At 38.0% G+C, this 19,511-nt stretch overlaps 1 protein-coding gene across 1 annotated transcript; it reads left to right on the plus strand.

The window, feature by feature from the left end:
• The first annotated feature begins 9,987 nt into the window (after nucleotides 1-9,987).
• Nucleotides 9,988-12,340, plus strand: LOC105439488. Its single transcript, XM_011668546.2, has one exon. The coding sequence runs from the start codon at nucleotides 10,181-10,183 to the stop codon at nucleotides 12,332-12,334; it is 2,154 nt and encodes a 717-aa protein (XP_011666848.1). The 5' UTR covers nucleotides 9,988-10,180; the 3' UTR covers nucleotides 12,335-12,340.
• The last annotated feature ends 7,171 nt before the right edge of the window (nucleotides 12,341-19,511 follow it).

Raw genomic sequence — 19,511 nt, forward strand, 5'->3', positions numbered from 1 at the left:
GAATGTCATATTGGTGCTCTCTGTTCCTCGAGTTCTTACACTCTTAAAGCTCATCTGTACTAGTTTGGCCAGGGGGATTAGACCTCCCTGCAAGGTCACTGACAGGTAGTTATCTCTTCAAATCAGCTCTCAATTAACATAAGATAAAGAGGATCATGGGGGACTAATGGTCACCGATTAGGCATTGTTTGATATATAGAGGGCGTAAATAGCTATACGTAGTACAGTGGGGATTTAATTAGAGGGACCCGATGATTATAATACTGCACGGACAAACATGACCTGATACGTGGAAGTATAGTGATCTCGCCCTTGAGCTAGAATATACCTTTAACCATGAACTTTTGTCCTGATTCTAAATCGGCATGAGGATGACCGTGATTAATGCAAGTGATGCAGCGAATATTGTCACAGTAAGACAACCGCAACAGCCATGGTTACAGTGGAGGGACACATTTTGTTACGGTGAAGCCTTTCTCACCTTCGACAGGCCTTATTCTAACCTTCTATGTTCAACACATCCTCCCGTGACAATAGCTCAGCGGTCAGTTTCAGAACACCTTATTTCACACCTGGACCTAACGCTAAACCCGACACTGATAATAAACCTATGGAAATAATCCTAATCTTAAATCCGATTCCAAACCCAACCCTAAACCCATACCTTAGACAAAATAAAACCAGGAGCAATGTCGGATCGCCCCTTGCACAATATACGATTGCACGTAAAATGTTTGCTTCATTTCGTGATTCTTTCTTCAAAACCGCTTATATTTGGTCAGCTGTTGGAGATAGTTTCATCACTTTAAAACAGTTCCTAATAACGAGATAACTTTTGAGAATGCATTGTCATGGGTGATGATGATCATGTACTACCGGGACACGCAGGAAGTCAAGCCTGAAACAGAAGCGCTCTGGCCCAACGTGAAGACAAGACTTGGAAAGCAGTGTTACGGGAAAGTTTCCGCGGAGGAAGCGAGTGTCGCCTGCCCTAAACCAGCCGTTAATGTGCTAATCCCTTTCAGCTTACCGCGGTTTGTGATCTGAAGGTTCTACCTTTGGCAGCTATGACCTGAGTGTCAGCTCAAAGAATGTACACTGAAACACAAAAAAACGTACCTATTAATATCTATATACCCTGTATATATATGGTGCTTATAGGGTCATATTGTAAGCTAAGACATGAATGAGTCAGGAGCATTATAGAGAAAGACAGAGAAAAAGATAAAGAGACAGAGGGTGCAATAAAAGGAAGGAGAGAAAGAGGAATAGAGAGAAATAGGGAAGGGGTCTGGGCAGAAAGCGGGAACAGAAGAAAAGAAGAAGAGACATTGTAGATTCAGTTTAAAGGGATAGTTGAGTTCTGTTGCAGAGGGCGCTACACAAAATAATTTTTTTTGTGATATAATGAAAAACTGAGTTTTAAATTTGAAAGAACATAATATTTAAATGACAAAATCATCTTTGTTTGATCAAAATTGGTTCAGAGACGGCTGAAATATAACAATTTTTAGGTTCTAAAAGGGCACTAGAAATGTCATAGATAAGAATAAGAGCAATAACCATGCACTTTGAAGGCATTTGCCGTCTGAAAAGAGAACTCAACTATCCCTGTAATGGCTGTAGTACAGATTTGCAATAGGCCTACATTTTAACACTATAATAAATTTTCAAAACTTATCTTAAAAGAGGAGGGGCGGCGGGCAAAAGAGGGGCATGTCATATCAGATTAATAGTTCCAAGTCTGTATACCGCTTCTCCGACGTGTTCTATTTTCCATTATATTATTACGTCCTTCTGAGAATAATAACTTGGTTTCTATGGCAACGGTGTCTACATGGTCTATTTGGTAAGGAAGCTAATCTGGGAGAGTTGCTTGTGGTAGGACGTAGTGATTAAATTGATCCAGGAACAAATAATTTTCGAACCACAACTTTGTATCCTCTAACTTCCATTTAATAATAAAGTTTCAGAGAATAATAATACCAATAATATTACGTTATCCACGTCATCATAATCACATGGTAAAGCAAAAAATTGATTTAGCAGCTTTTCTTATCTTTCTTACAATCTCTTGATGTATGTAATACACTTTTAATCTTACTATCTTCATAATCATGTAGCAATCCAGCTTGCAAAAGTATTTTAGTAGATATTAATTTTGAAATTGACCTTGATGATGATCTGGTGATGGTAGTGATGATGATAATAACATAATTGATGATGATCGATTTTGAGGCTGATGATCATGATCTCTAAGAATTTTGTTGTTGTTGTATATACATGTAATGAGAAATGATGAAACTTGGGCAACTGGGAAGCGTTAAACAGTAAGACGTAAATATGAAAGACATGATAAGGTACATTGCACCTTTCAAATCGCCCTCTGAACACTAACTAGCAGATCAGAATTCATTAACGAACTTTTGCAAATTTTCGATTATCAAATATTTAGTGGATCGTACCCATCGCATAATGTATGAGAATAAAGATAAATCAATCTGAATTTTCATTTGAGCTGCATAGTTGCGCATAAAATTGACTAATTCCACATTACGAATCAATGAAATGCTCGTATTTGCAGGATTACAGCTCAGACAAAGATCATGTAAATCCGTTTTGTTTAAATGAAATCTACTTAATCATCGCTCACGTAATATCATCGCATTTCTTCAATCCTAATCTGAGATCACACAGATCTGGCATGGATTATGACGCAGTTTCAATCTTTCTCAAGTACATCTCAGAGATTACAGTCATACGTCTTGATTCTTTGTCTGAGCAGGATTCGAAGAGAGAATACCTGTCTGGGTCTTGCACATTCAATCAGCACAAACCCAACCCTCTAATACAAACATTTCTGACGCACCGTGAAGAAAATGGTGATACATCGCTAACACGATTGAATGGGAGTGGGACTTATTGGAAGAAAAACTATTATTTTGGATAAATTTCATCTGTCTTGACACCATGATCGCTTTTTTTGTTCTCTAGGGATATCACAATAAATACATTAATTTGAAAAGAATATCAGATATACATTTTGATGCTGTAGTACAATTTCTGACCTCGGAATAGATGGAGAAAAAAACCCGAAAGCTACATCTGTACGTATACACGATCGCAAAAGTCCCAAACCTTTCGAAAAATCATGCTAAAGCATTTCCAACAGCACCGTTTATTACCTCCTGAAATGTGCGTACATTACAACGAAGTATTACTTAATGGAAATACAATTTTCATAGGAATATATAATAGGTATTGAATTGCCCTTGAGTTGATTTATCGAAAGTCTTTGCGATTATGTTAAAAAAAGTATGAACGATCTCTTTACATTGATCACGTGACCATACAACGCTATGTAATCTTGATTGATATATTCGATCATCTAAATCATGCTAGGTTCGTAACTCCTTTTGTCTTAAATTGCACCACCACCAAAACAAATCCTTAAATGATTGAGCAACTTAACGATCATCGACGAGTCACGTCATTGCGATATCTACTTCCTGTACGGGATCATTGTCAAAGTCAATGCTAGTGACAGACGTGGAAATAATGCCATAACATTTTACGGAAAACGAGACAAATCTAATAGTACATATATATGCGTTCAGCAACAATTTTCTTAGAGATTATTAGTCTCACAGAATTCTAAGAAAAACTTTGACTGAGACATACTGACAATTTCTTTGCTTCTGCACTCATCAGAATACCCCCCCCCCCCCAAAAAAAGCTTTGTTTTGTGAATCTTGCTGTGAGTATAGGGTGAAAAAAACCGTCAGTGTGTCTTTGAGTAAAACAAGATTTTATACCAAAAAACAACAACCCAACATGAATTAACAAAATGTAAACGAAGAGGAAAAAATAATCGATAGTCTCGCAGAGAAGTGTAAGCGATGAGGACGACAACTTTGATGACGTCGACAATGGGTTGGAAGGATTTGAAAGAAGAGCTCTTTGGCTCGTGTTCAAGGCTCTAAGGAAACATAATTGAATCCATTATAATGTGACAAAATGAAATAATCGCTGTCTTGAAATAGCATCATGACCGAGCGTTAGGCCTACTTCGATATGAATGTGCTTGTAAAGTGAATAAGCCTAATATAGATGAATTGGAAAAGGGAACTTATTTATTACCACAATTGTGTTATTAACATTACAAATGAGAGATTTAAAAAAAACATTGCGATTACGGTTACAATTCTAAGAGATTGTGGGGATAGCTCTTGACCATATTTTTCCGTTGCGATCATAATTTCTTGAATTTTTATATTGCAAAATTGTAAAAGGCTTATCTTATGACCGTTTTCACAATTCAAGCATTTTGATACATGTTACTCCTCGTAAACGGATCCTTTAAAAAATATATTTTTCCCTTCGGAAACCTTTCTACATGTATTCACTTATTAGATAGAGAAATGTTGATAGAGATAGTGATTCGGGAGGGAGAGAATGGGGATGGGGTTAGGGGAGGGGTGAGAGGGGGACACAGGGAGAGATAGAGAGAGAGAGAGAGAGAGAGAGGGGGGGGGGGGGAAAGACGTGTAATACAAAAAGCGAACAATCTTTGCCTTGAACACTTGTCATTCCTTCTTTCTATGTATCAACAGTTACCTACCCCCCCCCCCCCCCCTCGGTACCAATCCTCCCAATTGAATCGGTCCAAGCTGTATCCATTAAAGTGTGACACTCGCCGGATATCCGACAAGAGATCGGAAATAGTTGACAAAGGACAGGTCTCTTTATGCGCATCTCAAGAGATTCAGTATTCTGATGACGTCATGAATTAGTAGTAAACGAAAAGACAACTCGATTTTTAAATTAGTATTATTACCCACTGAATAGAGTCACCATTCTGCAAATGGTATAATGACGACTGTGACAGATACAAACTTCTGTATGATGTGACATATTTATTCTGTAAAAAAATGTAAGAACATTTCCACTTTGAGAGCATGCTCCTTTTTTAATGGTGATGTTATACTTAAAATCTCAAATATTAAATCAACATTTAAAAGCGTGTTCAAAGCGGAGGATTAACACTTCTGACATGTTGGATTCATTTCTTATCACCATTATAGTGTTTGATCGAACATCTTCATGGGGAAATAAATATTTCTTTGTCACTCCTCGGCCATTTTAAATGGTGAATTTACAGTTTAGTTTCTAAAGTGTATTATACGCTTATTTTTTATTTTTTATTTTTAGGCCTACATTTTATATAGTGTACATTTGGACAACTAATTAAAGTGTACATGGAGGGTAATGTGATTACTGGAACAAACAAAGGACAACAATTAATGCCTTCCTCCCAAATCGTCACCTTTAAATGTGTCAATAAGCAGTTTACAGCAAACTATCGAACACATTTTTGTAAATGCCTAAAACATCCAATTTATAGACGTGAACCTATATTAAACGATGTCTTGGTAGGGGGCAAATGAGTTGCAGCCTCCCCCCTCCGAAAACTTTGAAACTACAATGACGGGAAACAGTCACCTCATCAAACCCCGTCAGTGACGGTATCGCTTTGTAACTAGTTTGCCCGTTGTCTTCTGCGGTGAAATTGGTGGGTTCACCTCCAGTGATTTTCAACATTACCAGGGATAACACTGCCATAAGAAAACTTTAAAAACTGAAATGTTAAATCACCATTTAAAAGGCCGAGGAGTGACCACTTTTTCAAAATATCAGATTAACACTTTCGACGTGCTAGATTCAACCTTTATAATGTTGGATCCAGCATGTTCAAAGTGTTAATTTACCATTTTAAAAAAAGTGGTCACTCCTTCAGTTTTTAGAAACGCTCATCTTTTTTGTCGCTCGCTAAGTTTTAAAACTGGGAAGTAAATATTTGGGCAAGAAACATCATCTTCCCTAGAAGTGTGGGCACTTAACATGCTGATATACGTGTTGGGAAGACCTTTGATGTCAATATCCTAATAACCCTTCATCATTAAGAGGCCAAATCTTCAGTCATTATGTGTCAGATGCAAGCAGGTGCGTTGTTCGCGTGCTTAATTAATCCTTACATGAGACAACGAATGACGTTAATGTGGCATCATGGACAAAAGCGATTATCCTTTATTTTTATCTTGTCTATGATAGGGTTCGCTTTGTTATCAAGATAGTTAATAATACGATGCCCAGTAAAACCTTAATTATAAGACTGGGCTAGTGAAAGCGAACGATATACGACGCCAATAGAAAATTATATGATGATGGAAATTCGCACGAATTTAAGCAATATCATGTGCGTTAATTTAGAAACAAAAACACAAGTCGTGTAGGTAAGGAGGTTGGTCGTATAAGCGATCATAAGTATGTGAAGATGATGATACATTCATGATAACCTGAAGACCAAAGTAATACAAACATGCGGATATCAATACATATAAAAAAAAACAAGAGAAGAAAATAAAATCACAAACAAAGATTCATTTCTACAATTAGGTCACTAGAGTCAAATGTGTATTTGACCTCGAAAAAGGATATCTTAATTAAAGTCTTATGTAATGGGGCCCGTTCAACACCTCCAATTCATTGTTTCAAGCAGTTGTAATTAAAAAAAAGTGTTACGTCGGAAAGTGGAGCTTCACCAACAGAGTCACAAAATAATGTTGGGGTGTTATACCATGTGTCTAACACACGTCATGTATGCACTAAAGTGACGCTTAAGTCTAACAGGTGTATAGTATAGTCATGCATGTCCCATCCATTACGTGGTGTAAGCTAGTGGATTAAAACCAGGCGAAATAGTGGCGCCAACTTGAAAATTGAGCAATCCTGTACCGTCTCTATGCCCACACACTCACATAGAATGTCAGACAAACAGACAGAGAAAAAAAGAGATGGCGATGAAGAAGAAGGAAAAGGAGAAAAAGAAGGAGGAGGAGGAGTTGGAAGAAGAAGAAGAAGAAGAAGAAGAAGAAGAAGAAGAAGAGAGAGAGAGAGAGAGAGAGAGAGAGAGAGAAAGAGGGAGGAGGGGGGGGGGGGGTAAGGAAACTTGGAGAAAAGGGAAGTGATGAAAGAGATAGGGAGGGGGGTTGATAGCGCAGAAAGACAGACCTATAATATAGTGTATACAGAAAGACAATCAGGGAAAGTATAACAAATATCGCATAGTTTCACAATATAATTTACTACAAATTGATAGATGAGTTTGCAAGAGCTAGGTTTGCTTAAAAGAAGCACCATCTTATCAATATCCTTCCCGCTATAATGTCATCATAACAGAAACCTGATAGACGCGGACGTTTTCTTTTCGGTCTATCGACGGTAGGACACCATGTTTACGAAATTTCACATCTATTTTAACCCTTCAAATCTGTTTATCAGGGCTAAAGACATATACAGAAAACGGGAACATGACGTTGCCAAACTGTACGAGATAATTTATTTGTAACCAGTGGGAATTGTATACAGTACAAACAATACAGAAATAAAGTTTCGAATTTGCACCTTAAATCGTTCAAGAGGGGCATCCTCTGAAATAGGGAGCAAATGAAGCCCTAGAGGTTCAATTTAATATGCACCTTTCAGGGATACACCTTATTTTGCACCCTCATGAGCTGCAATTATTTGTGTAACATTTTAATCTGCAAAACGATATACTACTCTTTGTCAATTCATTTATTTATTTGTATATTTGTTATTTGTCATCTATTCATCTAGAGAGAGAGAGAGAGAGAGAGAGTGACAGAAAGGGACAGAGAGAGAGACACAGAGAGAGAGAGAGAGAGAGAGAGAGAGAGAGAGAGAGGATTGGGAAAGCTTTGATAAACTTCGACCAACATATGCTTTTTTTTATTTATTGAGAATAAGGGCAATATCTTTGTAATAATGTTTTTTTTTAAACTTTCTTTGACCGTGTTATACAGAATTTCACAACATTGGTTTTACTTAAAAATTTGTGTGAAGTGTTCAGCAAAAATTCTCCTTTACTCCTATATATATCACGCTCCCTCTTTCTGTGTATCTAAACCAATATCCATGTATACCCCTTGTATCTACAATCTGTAGGATTTATGTCTTTATTTTTTCCATTTTCTTTCTCTCTCTCTCAGTTGGACAATTATGTAATAATTATGACCTTCTGTATCTATACTATACTCTTTAAATATACTATTTGTTTTTACTTTGACAGTTATTCAGCCCTCATACTGGGTAAATCCTATTGCAACATTCGATACATCCGTAAAATCACATGCACTCTCACCCATTCATGTTAAACATAACATCCTAAATAATAACACAAGAAGGGCTGTTCCCAAAACTCTAACATTTCAAGAAACCCTATGCAAGTTTTTTAAGGACATTCTCTAGCCCTTCCCTAAACGATTTGTAGAAAGTATTCGATTACGGGTTATTAAACCCCCATTAGGCACAGTCTTCAATTAGAGCTGATGTGAAAGGGAAGTTTGTAATTACTGAGGCGCAAGAAAACAGTTGTGACCAGATACACCGCCTGGACGTACCCCGATCGACATCGTAGGAAACGGCTTCATTTGTGCTAATTATAGTAACTGGCCGTTACAAGTTATGTACAATGTTTCTAAAAACTTTATCTTCAATCGTGTTAATCCATTGACTTCTGAATTATCTTATTACCATAGGATTTATACAGGGGTCACCAGGTTCTAGTATGCAATGGGTTAGTGATGTTATGGGAGTGATAATCATTTAGTTCATTATTAGTGAGAATAAGATGTGAATACTTGCAATAAAAAAAAACTCTTCCATAATTAATCTAGGATACTTAAATAAACTGGATGCTGGTTTAAAGTAACTTGAGTTTGTCTAAAAAATGACTCAAAGATATGTCAATATAAAAGGCCGGAAATGAAGATATGTTTTGTCAAATACCGGTACTTGAGTAAAATCAAATGATCGATGTTTATGCATCTGCAATATGTATATATGGGAATGAATTCGATTTATAGTGCCTAATTTCTTCCTAGGCCAAATATTGAATCTGAAGAGAGCAACACCAAGTCATATCCTGGAGAACATATTAATACACACATTGGAACACGTTCTATATAGTGCATCATTTCCCATTTTTAACAGTAAGTCACCTCGACCATGAAATATTTAATTGATAGAAAACGGAACAAAAAAGCCATCGGGATAAACAATAACAAATGTTGTACGTTTTTTCAATGATGGAGAAAAGAAAGGAAAGGATTCACCTTGAAAAAACCAAAGAATTGCCATACTCCAAAAGCTTTTAAAAAGTGTCAGAAAACACATCTTTTTGAATTTGTTTTAATATTCCTCTTTGTGTTGTAATTAATGTAATCTTTTTATGATCATGTTCTCTCTCTCTTTAATTGATTTTTAATGATTTATTTGTTTATGTGCTTGTATCTTACGAAAAGGCACTTATAACAAATGCATTATTATTATAATTCTTATTATTACATATTTTAATTTTCCCGCTCATGATCTAGCACACACTGCCCTTTGGTAATACAAGTCATTCCATGTATGAGGCTAAACATATGAGCACATTTCTACAATTTTAAAAGACATATTCATCAAAGATATTGTAAAGTTATAGGCTATTAACCCTAAGGTTCATGCGACACGTAATTATAACAATTTTTAAAGAAATGATTGGCCTCTCTATCATATTTCAAACCGATTCATATCTTATGGATGTCTTTTCAGTTCGTGTAATGATATAATTCTATATTAATGTATGACTATGATTGAGTAATAAATAGCAAGATACAGAGCAATTGAATGAGAGAGAGAGAGAGAGAGAGAGAGAGCAGTAGTGAGACAAGAGAAAAGAGATTAGTGATTAGTCCCAATTTCGTCTCGAGAACTTATATTATTTATATTAAGTACCACTAACATTTTGCCATGAAGCGCTCAATATTCTCTGGCACAGCCCAAGGATATGCCTTGCGTGTTCGCACGCACACTCATTTTTTTCTTCATCAGCGTGAAGCCGTCTACCCCGTTTGTAACCCGGCACACACCGTAGCGCTCGTCATTCGAGCACAAGGACATCACTCGGGGCAGACGTGTGCAAGCTAGAGGCAAGAGAACATGACACATACCTGTTTTCACTGATCAGAAACGTGGACTCGTGCTTTTGTACTTCACTTTCAATCTGTTGTGCCTTATTGAAGTGTTCCTGAACGGGAAATATAAATATTTTGCAAACATGTCTCAAAAGTGCGGTTTGATTGTAGTCCTTTGTACTTTGGTGAGTGGTGTTTTGACTCAGCATTATGGTTATAACCAGGAACTACCCCTTTTCACAAAGGAACCTTTAAATGTTACTGCTTTTCTCGGGGAGTCGGCTCTTCTGACCTGTTCGGTGTCCCATCTCGGCGGCAACCAAGCCGTAGCATGGATGAAGCTAAATCCAACGTCGTCTTTCCTGACAAGTGGGACGCAGTCGTTCTCATCGGAGGAAGGCAAGCTGGTGGTCGTCGGCGAACAGACCGAAGGCAATCTCCAGTACGACCTCCTCGTCACAAACATAACGGAGGCTGATGCCGGCGATTACATCTGCACGGTGGTCGAATTCGGGGAGCTGAACTATCGACGCTGGCGTCGATCTCAGGTGGCTACAGTGACTGTCATCACGCCGATGCCGCGGCCGGCTTTAAGGTGTATTGGAGACCCGAATCCTGGACACCTACACGCCGGGGTCCACTTTCGGCTGGGATGTAAGCTCGATGGTGCAGGACATTCCAATTCCAAGATCAGCATGAACTGGACAAAGAATGGAAACATGGTGGTGTCCAGGACAAGATTCGAAGGTATCCAATTCGGGACTGGGAAGTATTTCCCGGAGCTGATGCACCTGTTCCAGGTGTCCATCCATGATAAAGGGGCAGTGTTTGAATGCTCAGTGGAGTATGATCATCATAACGGTACGGACTGGGGAACCTTTCGCGATTCCTGCACCATTGACCCGCTCCACGTCAAACCGTACTCTAATCTCATCCTCCGCAAGCGATCAATGTCTACAGTGGATGAAGGACAGGAGGTACGGTTCCATTGTCCTGCCAAAGGGCCCAAGACAGCAGAGCCACGACTTCAGGCTTTTACTTGGAATATTGTCCCCACCATTGCCCCATCTCGATTCCGTCTCTCACACCATGGAGATGAACTAATCATCCACCGTGTCATCTCCGAAGACAACGGTCTCAAGGTATCGTGTTTTATTCCACCTCTCTCGCTGGCCACTCCCAAACGAGAACTGTACCTCAAAGTAAGATCCGTCGATTCTTCTATTCTCTGGGAACCACGTCAACCAGCTATAGTCATCCCGTTTGGACCGGAATCAATGACGAATTCTAGCGATTCAATTAATTCAACAAATTCACCTGTGACAAAATTTGATAGTGGTAACGCAACAACAGACTCACCTGCCACGGTGACGCCCATTGCAGAGTTTAACAATAGTCTTACAATGGATTCGGGTAACAACCAGAACTTTTCAAATGGAGCATATGATACAGGGTATTCTGACGCTACAAATGGGACGGGTCTAGAACAAGGTAACAATGCTAATGGAAATGAAACGATGGTGACACAAAATGGTTTATCAGTTGGAAACCTGACTATTGCATTTCAGCTGATACCACCATCATCCATGGCGGACGCAGCAAACATTATGGCTGAAATGACGTCATCATCATCATCATCATCATCGTCCTCATCATCATCTTCATCATCGTCTGGTTTGGCTGACGAAGGCGACACGACGATAATGGATGGCGGTGATCCTTTCCTAGACCATCCTAACCTGGACTACACCTACGATCCCGATCCTGTCAGTCAAAACATCAATCGGACAATCATTCCACCAAGCGATCTCACATCATCAGACTTCATCTTCATCTTCGTGATGATTGCCGAGGTTCTCCTCACCATTCTCCTCGTCGTGCTCCTCCTCGTCACCGGTCCCGTATGTTTCGCCTCGAAACGAAACAAGGATATGGAGCACACGAACGACACCGACATTGAGAAATCAGCCACGCCGTTCCCAGTCATAATCGCACCATCGACTATAACATCCTCCAAGATAGCAAGACCCACGAACGACATAGTGAAATCGTCTTCGGTGATTTCATTATCGGGTGATGAAGTCAAACCTACGAACAAAGAGATTCCAACTGTCGACATTACTCTGTCGTTTGAAATGAAGCAGAAGTCGAATGACGTCGTGAAAGATTCGAGGAGCGACAGAAGCGATGTTTCTACGGTGTCGGGATCGGTTAAGGATGAACAGGGAAGCGATGCCAGCACTGTGGAATTCAAGACCTTTGGATATCCACGAAGTGATAATTCATCCGATGCATGATAAATTTTGTAAGAAAAAATTAAAACAATGCTGAGGATAATTATGTGTGAAGACACGGCGGGAACCCGATACATGCAATGTCACGCAGGCTGTGTCTTCTCGAAAAAAGTGCCTCGAAAAAGTGCCTTCTCGCATTGTGATGCTTTATAAATACAAGTGCCAAAGAATTGAAAATTGTTAAGAAAACTATGACAAATGCTTTGACTGATACAAAGTGGAAACTCATTCTTGAGGGTAGGTATCATAATGTGATTGTGATATTAATTGTGTTTTTATATTATATATGGTATAGAAGCATGACAGATTTATTCATGCGCTTCACTTGAGCTTTAGTTACGTCTTTTTAGTTTCAATTTTAAGAAATGTATTAGAGAGTTATTACTAGAATGAAAGGCATTAGACATTGAGTATTTTTAAATGTTACACTGCCATGTCAATTTACATAGATTTAATACTAAAAATGAAGGGCAATACAAACGAAAATGTATGAAAGGTACGTGGTAAACTACTGCTAACATTCATCATACATGTTGTGAAGATATTGCTTGTTTTAATTCGTTATTCAATAACCAGTCATTTGTCAATTAAATACGCAATTGCAATTGGTGATGAAACTTGCATACACGTATACTATTTGAATTCATGATAGAACTAAATTTGTAATTCATATAGGCTAGTACTACAGCCAGCATAAACAAATGATTTTGGTATAATTTGAAAGTCTGTAACGATATTCTAACACAATGACAGTATTACACCACAGCTTATATACACGAGTCCAAATTTAGATACGTGCCCCCGAGTAGAGTCATATACGCAAATATGATATACGCGACTTCCGGTGCCTATCCCAACATACCCTTCGAGATGAAAGAACAGCGTGGAACTAGTTTGATATCAACCTCACAGCTGTGCCCCACAGAAGCCAAAATTAATCGCATCCCTTTTTGTAAAAAATGCGTAGGGTTGGGTGAAAGGTCAATGTTTCAATGTAATAACACATGTAGGCCTCGCTATCATGTCCGGATCTTTATTGTTCATTTCTGTCGATTTATTCCTTTTTGTTGAATTAAGATTATACCGCAAAAAGAATCATTATCTTGTATTATAACAATAATTTGTACTATTCATGATTGCTAGGTCAAAAATCATTTCACTTCAGCTTTTATCCAAAAAAACAACAACATCATTCGCAGGCAAGTCCAAGGATGATTTTAAGCCACACAAGTTTAAGTGATAATAAGGCAAAATGTATGTCGAAAGTGCATTCTTATTTTAATATTTTGGTTTACTCATGCTCTACAAGAGCTATCAATGTTATACAAAGATTAGGTGGACGAGAATATTTTGACTTAACTCGGTACACATGAGAAAGATATGTCGTACTTGCTCTAGAGTGTTTTTTTTTATTAACTTGGGACCTTCTGGTTCAAAGACCATTGCTACCACCGACTATTTTCCCCATGTCAACAACAATTTTCTTCTTATACCTTTATGAATTTCATTTCTAGATTTCAATTTTCGCAGCTATTTTGCGATCCAATTTTCTCGAACTTGGTATTAATAATATTTTAATTTGTATATAGCGCATTCCAGCCAGGCGTTACATGACGCTCAAAAACTGTTTGACCAACAATGACGGTCGCATCCTACCGGGTACCCATTTAACACCTGGGTGAAGAGTAGCAAGTGCAGGTTAATATCTTGTCAAAGGATATTAGTGCCGTGTCGGGATTCGAACCCTCGACCTTCGCATCTCCAAGTCAAGCGCCTTAAACCACTCGACCACGACAGTCCTATGTGTATTGATAGTATTGATCGAGATTTAATTTTAAATCTGCCATTATTATGCAATGCTACACCCCTTACACTGTGATGATGCACCCCTATACCTTGATTGCACCCCCATGATGCACTCCTCACACCCCTTCGCACAGCGACTCATCCGCTGATCTTACGAATCACAATGATCTTACCAAGATGTCAAAGCCTTGGAGGAACAGGTGTTACCCCCTGGATCCCTTGTCTCGCATAATGACCGTGACTGGACTGCGCCAGGGTGACTGATATGATACATCACAGTCTTGTGAGGGATATGAAAACAATAGAAAGGGTGATAGAACGTACCTTGGAAGGGGTGTAAGAGCGAACCTTAGAAGGGTGCAAGACGAGTCCCCTGGATATCTTTTCATCGGGCCTCGGGCAACTCTATACTGATTCGCTATAGGGGTTTCTCAACACTTATCTAATCTATCCGTTCCTTGGTAGAGGTATGAAACCACAACAAAGGGTATAAGAAATAGACCTGGAATGGGTACAAGAATAGACCCTAAAAAGGGTATAATCCCTGGAAGTTCCGTAAGAGCGAATCCAAGAAGGGGTGTAAGATGTGTTCCCTTGTTACATTGTCACATCGGGCCACGGGCAACTGTATGTTTCGTTTCGAGTAAACCGCCTTGGGGTGTTTCGAATCTGATCGAAATTCATCACAGTCTTGTGAGAGGTAGAACCGCTAGAGGGGTTTTAAGAGATCCATGAAAGGGGTGTAGTAATGAACCCTGGAAGTTAAGAAAGAAGAACTCTAGAGTGGGTGCATGAATGAACCCTAGCTAGTAGGGGTGTAAGACGGATCCATAGATTACCCTGTCATGCAGCCCCGGGCAACTATGTTCTAAGTTTGTACAGAAATTCCTGAGGGCATCTCACTTCATTACTTGCGTATTCCTTTTCGACTTCCGCGCTCGGTATAAAATGACAATATGTAATGACAGTTTGGGTCATAATTAGATTAACATAGGTGTTCCCTTAATACAACCCATGTGATGAAAATTACTTATGCCTGAAGTGCTATCGGGATATTTTTTATTAAAAACAAAAGACAAGCTCGTTACTTCTTTAACGTGATTTCAATTATCACTTTTGAACTGCACAAGAAGTTTAACCAGTATTGATGGTGATAATGATGATAATAATGATGATGTCTGTTTTATCATGTGTAATAGCGATAAAGGGAATTAATACACGATGAAACATTATTGCTTTATTACTATCTGGATAATGAACTCAGTTTTTGACTGTTACTGGGGTGATGAGAGCTAGCAAACGTGATGTTCACTCTGTCGAATATTTCTAAAACGGAAAAGAACATCAACATGACATCATATACACACTGGGCAGCCATCTACAGCTGCTTGTATAAAACATCCCTGTCACAATGAAGGTCATTGCATGGAGGTTCATCGTCATTGTTATCTCACCGCCAGCTCATCGCACTTCTACTATAACTAACGATAGTTTACTAATAGTGCAATGGTCTCTTCTAACTTTGACCGGGCAGTTTGTAAGCAAAGTTTCACCATATCAGCCTCCAATTCCATACCATTGTATTGTAAGCTCGCCCACCACTCCTCCACAAAGTCATATCAGTGGTTTGAAATTTAACCATAGTGCTAACTTTGACCAAGTAGTCTGAAAGTACAGTTTCATCAAATCAATTTTCAATCAATCAATTTTAATATTTGTTGTGAACTCATCGCACTTCTACTGCAGATAGCAGTGGTGATGATTTACCCACAATGCAATGTTCTTTGCTAACTTTGAGCAAGTAATCTGTAAGCAAAATCAAAGTATCCTCGAAACGTCAATCTTTTTCGATGTATTGTAAACTCACTTCATTTCTACTGAGGATAGCGGTAATAAGAGCTTACAATGCTCTTTGCTAATGTTGAACAAACAGTATGTAAGCAAACTGCATTGAGTCAATTAACAATCTAAATATTTCAATGTATTGTAAACTCACCACGTGTATAATGTAGTTAACGATAGTGCTAGTTTACCCATAGTACAACACTCTTTGCTTACTTATTATAACAAGTAGTGCGTAAACGTAGTTCCATCAACGTCAATTGTCAGTACATTTCCTTGTTTAACGACACCACGCGGTCAACTTATCATTAATTAAGGTTCTAGATGGAACTATACTTATTGACGTCAACCCGTATCTTATCTCTGTACTACCACTTAATCTGCAATTACCACAAAATGGGCATACACTGATCAGTCCTTATGGAAACACTGCCTCACGTGAAGCAAAGTAGGCCTACCAAATTTTATAAAAAGGGTCAGTTTTGAACTTTTATGATGCCAAAAATAGCTACCCATGGTAATTTGAATGATGTGCCCAGGTCAGCGGCTAAAATTAGATAGGGAGACTTTCCACACCTTGATAAGATTCCCGTATCAAGTAAATTTTGGTATAATTTCATTAAATTTAAGTAGAGCAAAATAGAAAAGGGAAAGGGAAGAGGAAGGTGAGTGGTCTATTTATAGATCTAGCACTTATCGTCATTATGCTGGTGTCCCGTCACCCCCCCCCTCATCCTACCAAAATCTTACAACTTACAAGAATACTACATGTCAATACGTCAGGAAATTCGATTGGAGAGACCAATATTGTATAGAGCAGTCAGTATTGTATGAGCAGGATTTGGGGTACTAAAATGGGATCTCTTTCAACTGCTATACTATTTTTAGTTCTCGGGAAATGTACGGTTAAAACAAAACATGAGGCTGTACATCATTATTCGGCAGTCAACTATCTCACTAAGCTTCCATTTCTTTGGAATGCTGACGTATCGGATTCATTGAAAGAACCGTCCTTGAAATGTCTTTTTCAAACAGGCAAACAGGCCCCAAGTGTTAACAGGGCAAGTCTAGGGTATTTTTATCGTTTATTTTGTGTATCATACATTACTTAAGTAACTATGAATATAAGTTGATATCCAAAAGTATAATTTTATTCAATGTTCTGTTCGATCCAAGCTTGAGTAGGGCTACTAACTTCATACAACCATCAGGTATATACAAAATCTTAGTTATGGTTGGTAAATGAATATAATTATGGGGGCTAAGTAGCTTCCACTTACCCAATCATTTTTATCTTGAAATCTATTCCTCTCATATAACAAAATGTTCTTTTTGTATAATTATAATTCGTCATCACCACGGTACAGAAAGTCCTTTAGTGTTGAAAACAGAAACAAAGTTAACTAAAACAAAATTAACAACAAAAGAAGAAAAAATGTCTAGACCGCAGGAAAAAGGGGAAACCCCTCCCCAATCGGAAGACTCGCTAACCGAAAATAATCATAACAAATCGACAAAATGTCATCCATTAAATCGTTATATTATCATGACTGGATCATTTTGGCTGCTCCCTGTGACTAAGCACAATGACGATTAACTTCAATGCATGACGAATAAGATCGAGGGGTGGCGAAACAGGTGGATCCCGTAAGAAGTCCTTGCATTCACAAGTAAATAGGTTAAGGAAACGAGTATTTATTAGTAAAAAAAAAAAAAGGTCATATCTCATAATTCCTCGATCATAATAACAAAATTGTGACCTTCCGAGAAAAATTAAACTAATTTTCTACTTTGTAAAGGTCACATCAGGATCTTTACATTTTACAGAAAGTTATCGATAATGAAAATAAAGAATTATCAGAAATGAGGTAAGGGGAGGAAAGAATTGAAATACTTAAGAACCGAACATGGTTTATGCCTGAATTAATGAAGTATACGGGAGCTTAATAAGTTTATAAATCTTCACTACTTCATATTTCCTAAAGTAACAAGAATACTATTATATTGGTGGTATTAGTTACTACTACAAGGACCGGGATCGTAATGATTTCTTTTGAAGCTTCATGAAAGACATCATTCTAATTTTTTTATTTTTTTCCGAATAATTTTATGTCCATCGACCATGATGGTCAACTTGAAAAGTAACCTGCGTCTTTGCTTGGTAATCCGTTTTGGTGATTTGGACCTGTGACTTTCCGATATGTCTGAAAACATCTGATAATCTTCGTTTTTTACGTTAATGTACGATTACTGTGATATAATTTCTTTAAAAACCTTGTACAGAACGATTAAGAATTCCTCCAAATATATTCAAGAATTATTCCCAAATTGTATTACTCGAAATTAATTCTATATCAATATACGGTGTCACTGTCACGGTTTGTCTACGAACGAAATTCCTTGAATGCAAGAGCACCTTATCGGGATAGTTCAGCCAAAGCAGGGGGTATTACCAGTACAGCGCTTAGAAACATTAGAAGCACCATACAAAATGTTACCGTATACTTCTATACTTGACAGATAGTCGGTGTGGGTTGTCATTAATCTGATTTAATCCCGCCTAACAACCGATACCTAATAACCCTACCAGCTGTTAATGTCTCTGTGACTAGTCTTGACAGAGGGCATGTGTTTTCATTAGTCATTCAAGCTAACTGTACACTCCATGCTTCAGGTCCAAGTTGCTAATGTGCTTGTTAAGGGACACTGACCGTTTGAATGGCATGACTCAGATATTTTCGGGAAGAGAAACAAATTCGTTTGCTTCATTCGCTGAGCTTGGGCGGAACATGGGCGTGGTATCTATGATATACATTGCAACAACTAGTTTTAAAGAGACTAATTACCGTATCTTAATGCCATTTTTTCCTGTTAAGTCTCTGTCCAGAATGTTGAAATTGATTATTGCAGGGTAACAATTAAGCGTTATTGGGATTAAATAAACTATAAACCAGCAGGTATCATTATCCTCACTCCGACATCATCACTCTACTTTATTGAAGCAGAACAATATTTGTTAAAAGACCATTTAAACAAATAATATTGATCATTCTAGCATGGATCTTTGAATTTAGGCGATGATTGTAATTGCAATGTTGGTAAAAGTGCTTGCGTCAAAATAGCAATGTATAAACATTTTATATTTCATAAATCATGCATTAGACTCTCCATTGTTTAAGAAAACCAAATTTGTTTGCTTTAAACTCAGGGCATATCATTCCGCTTGCAATTTCAACACAAACAAAGTTATTTATATTTTTTGGCATTCATTATTTCACGCACTTCAAAGCCTGCCAATAAATTAATGGTTTCCTAATTATTGTGTCGATTGAATTCGTATGGACAGGATATATTAAGATTGATTTCATTGTCAACTTCCCGTGTTGTCTTTTTACTAAAGGGCATTGATTCTTGAAGAAGAAAAAAAATGAATGATTTTGTTGCGGTTTTCCTTCTCTTTTATACTTTTCCGAGCCCGAAGGTTTAGTTATTGCCCAGATTTCTGGCTGGAAAGTGAGGGTTTGGGGCGTTA

This window comes from Strongylocentrotus purpuratus, unplaced genomic scaffold (genome assembly GCF_000002235.5).
Source record: "Strongylocentrotus purpuratus isolate Spur 01 unplaced genomic scaffold, Spur_5.0 spur5_scaffold_21, whole genome shotgun sequence".
NCBI classification, from domain to species: Eukaryota; Metazoa; Echinodermata; class Echinoidea; order Camarodonta; family Strongylocentrotidae; genus Strongylocentrotus; species Strongylocentrotus purpuratus.

Bases quoted from the DNA above. Each gene is read 5' to 3' on its own strand.
- LOC105439488 (XM_011668546.2), top strand. From the start codon at position 10,181: ATGTCTCAAAAGTGCGGTTTGATTGTAGTCCTTTGTACTTTGGTGAGT.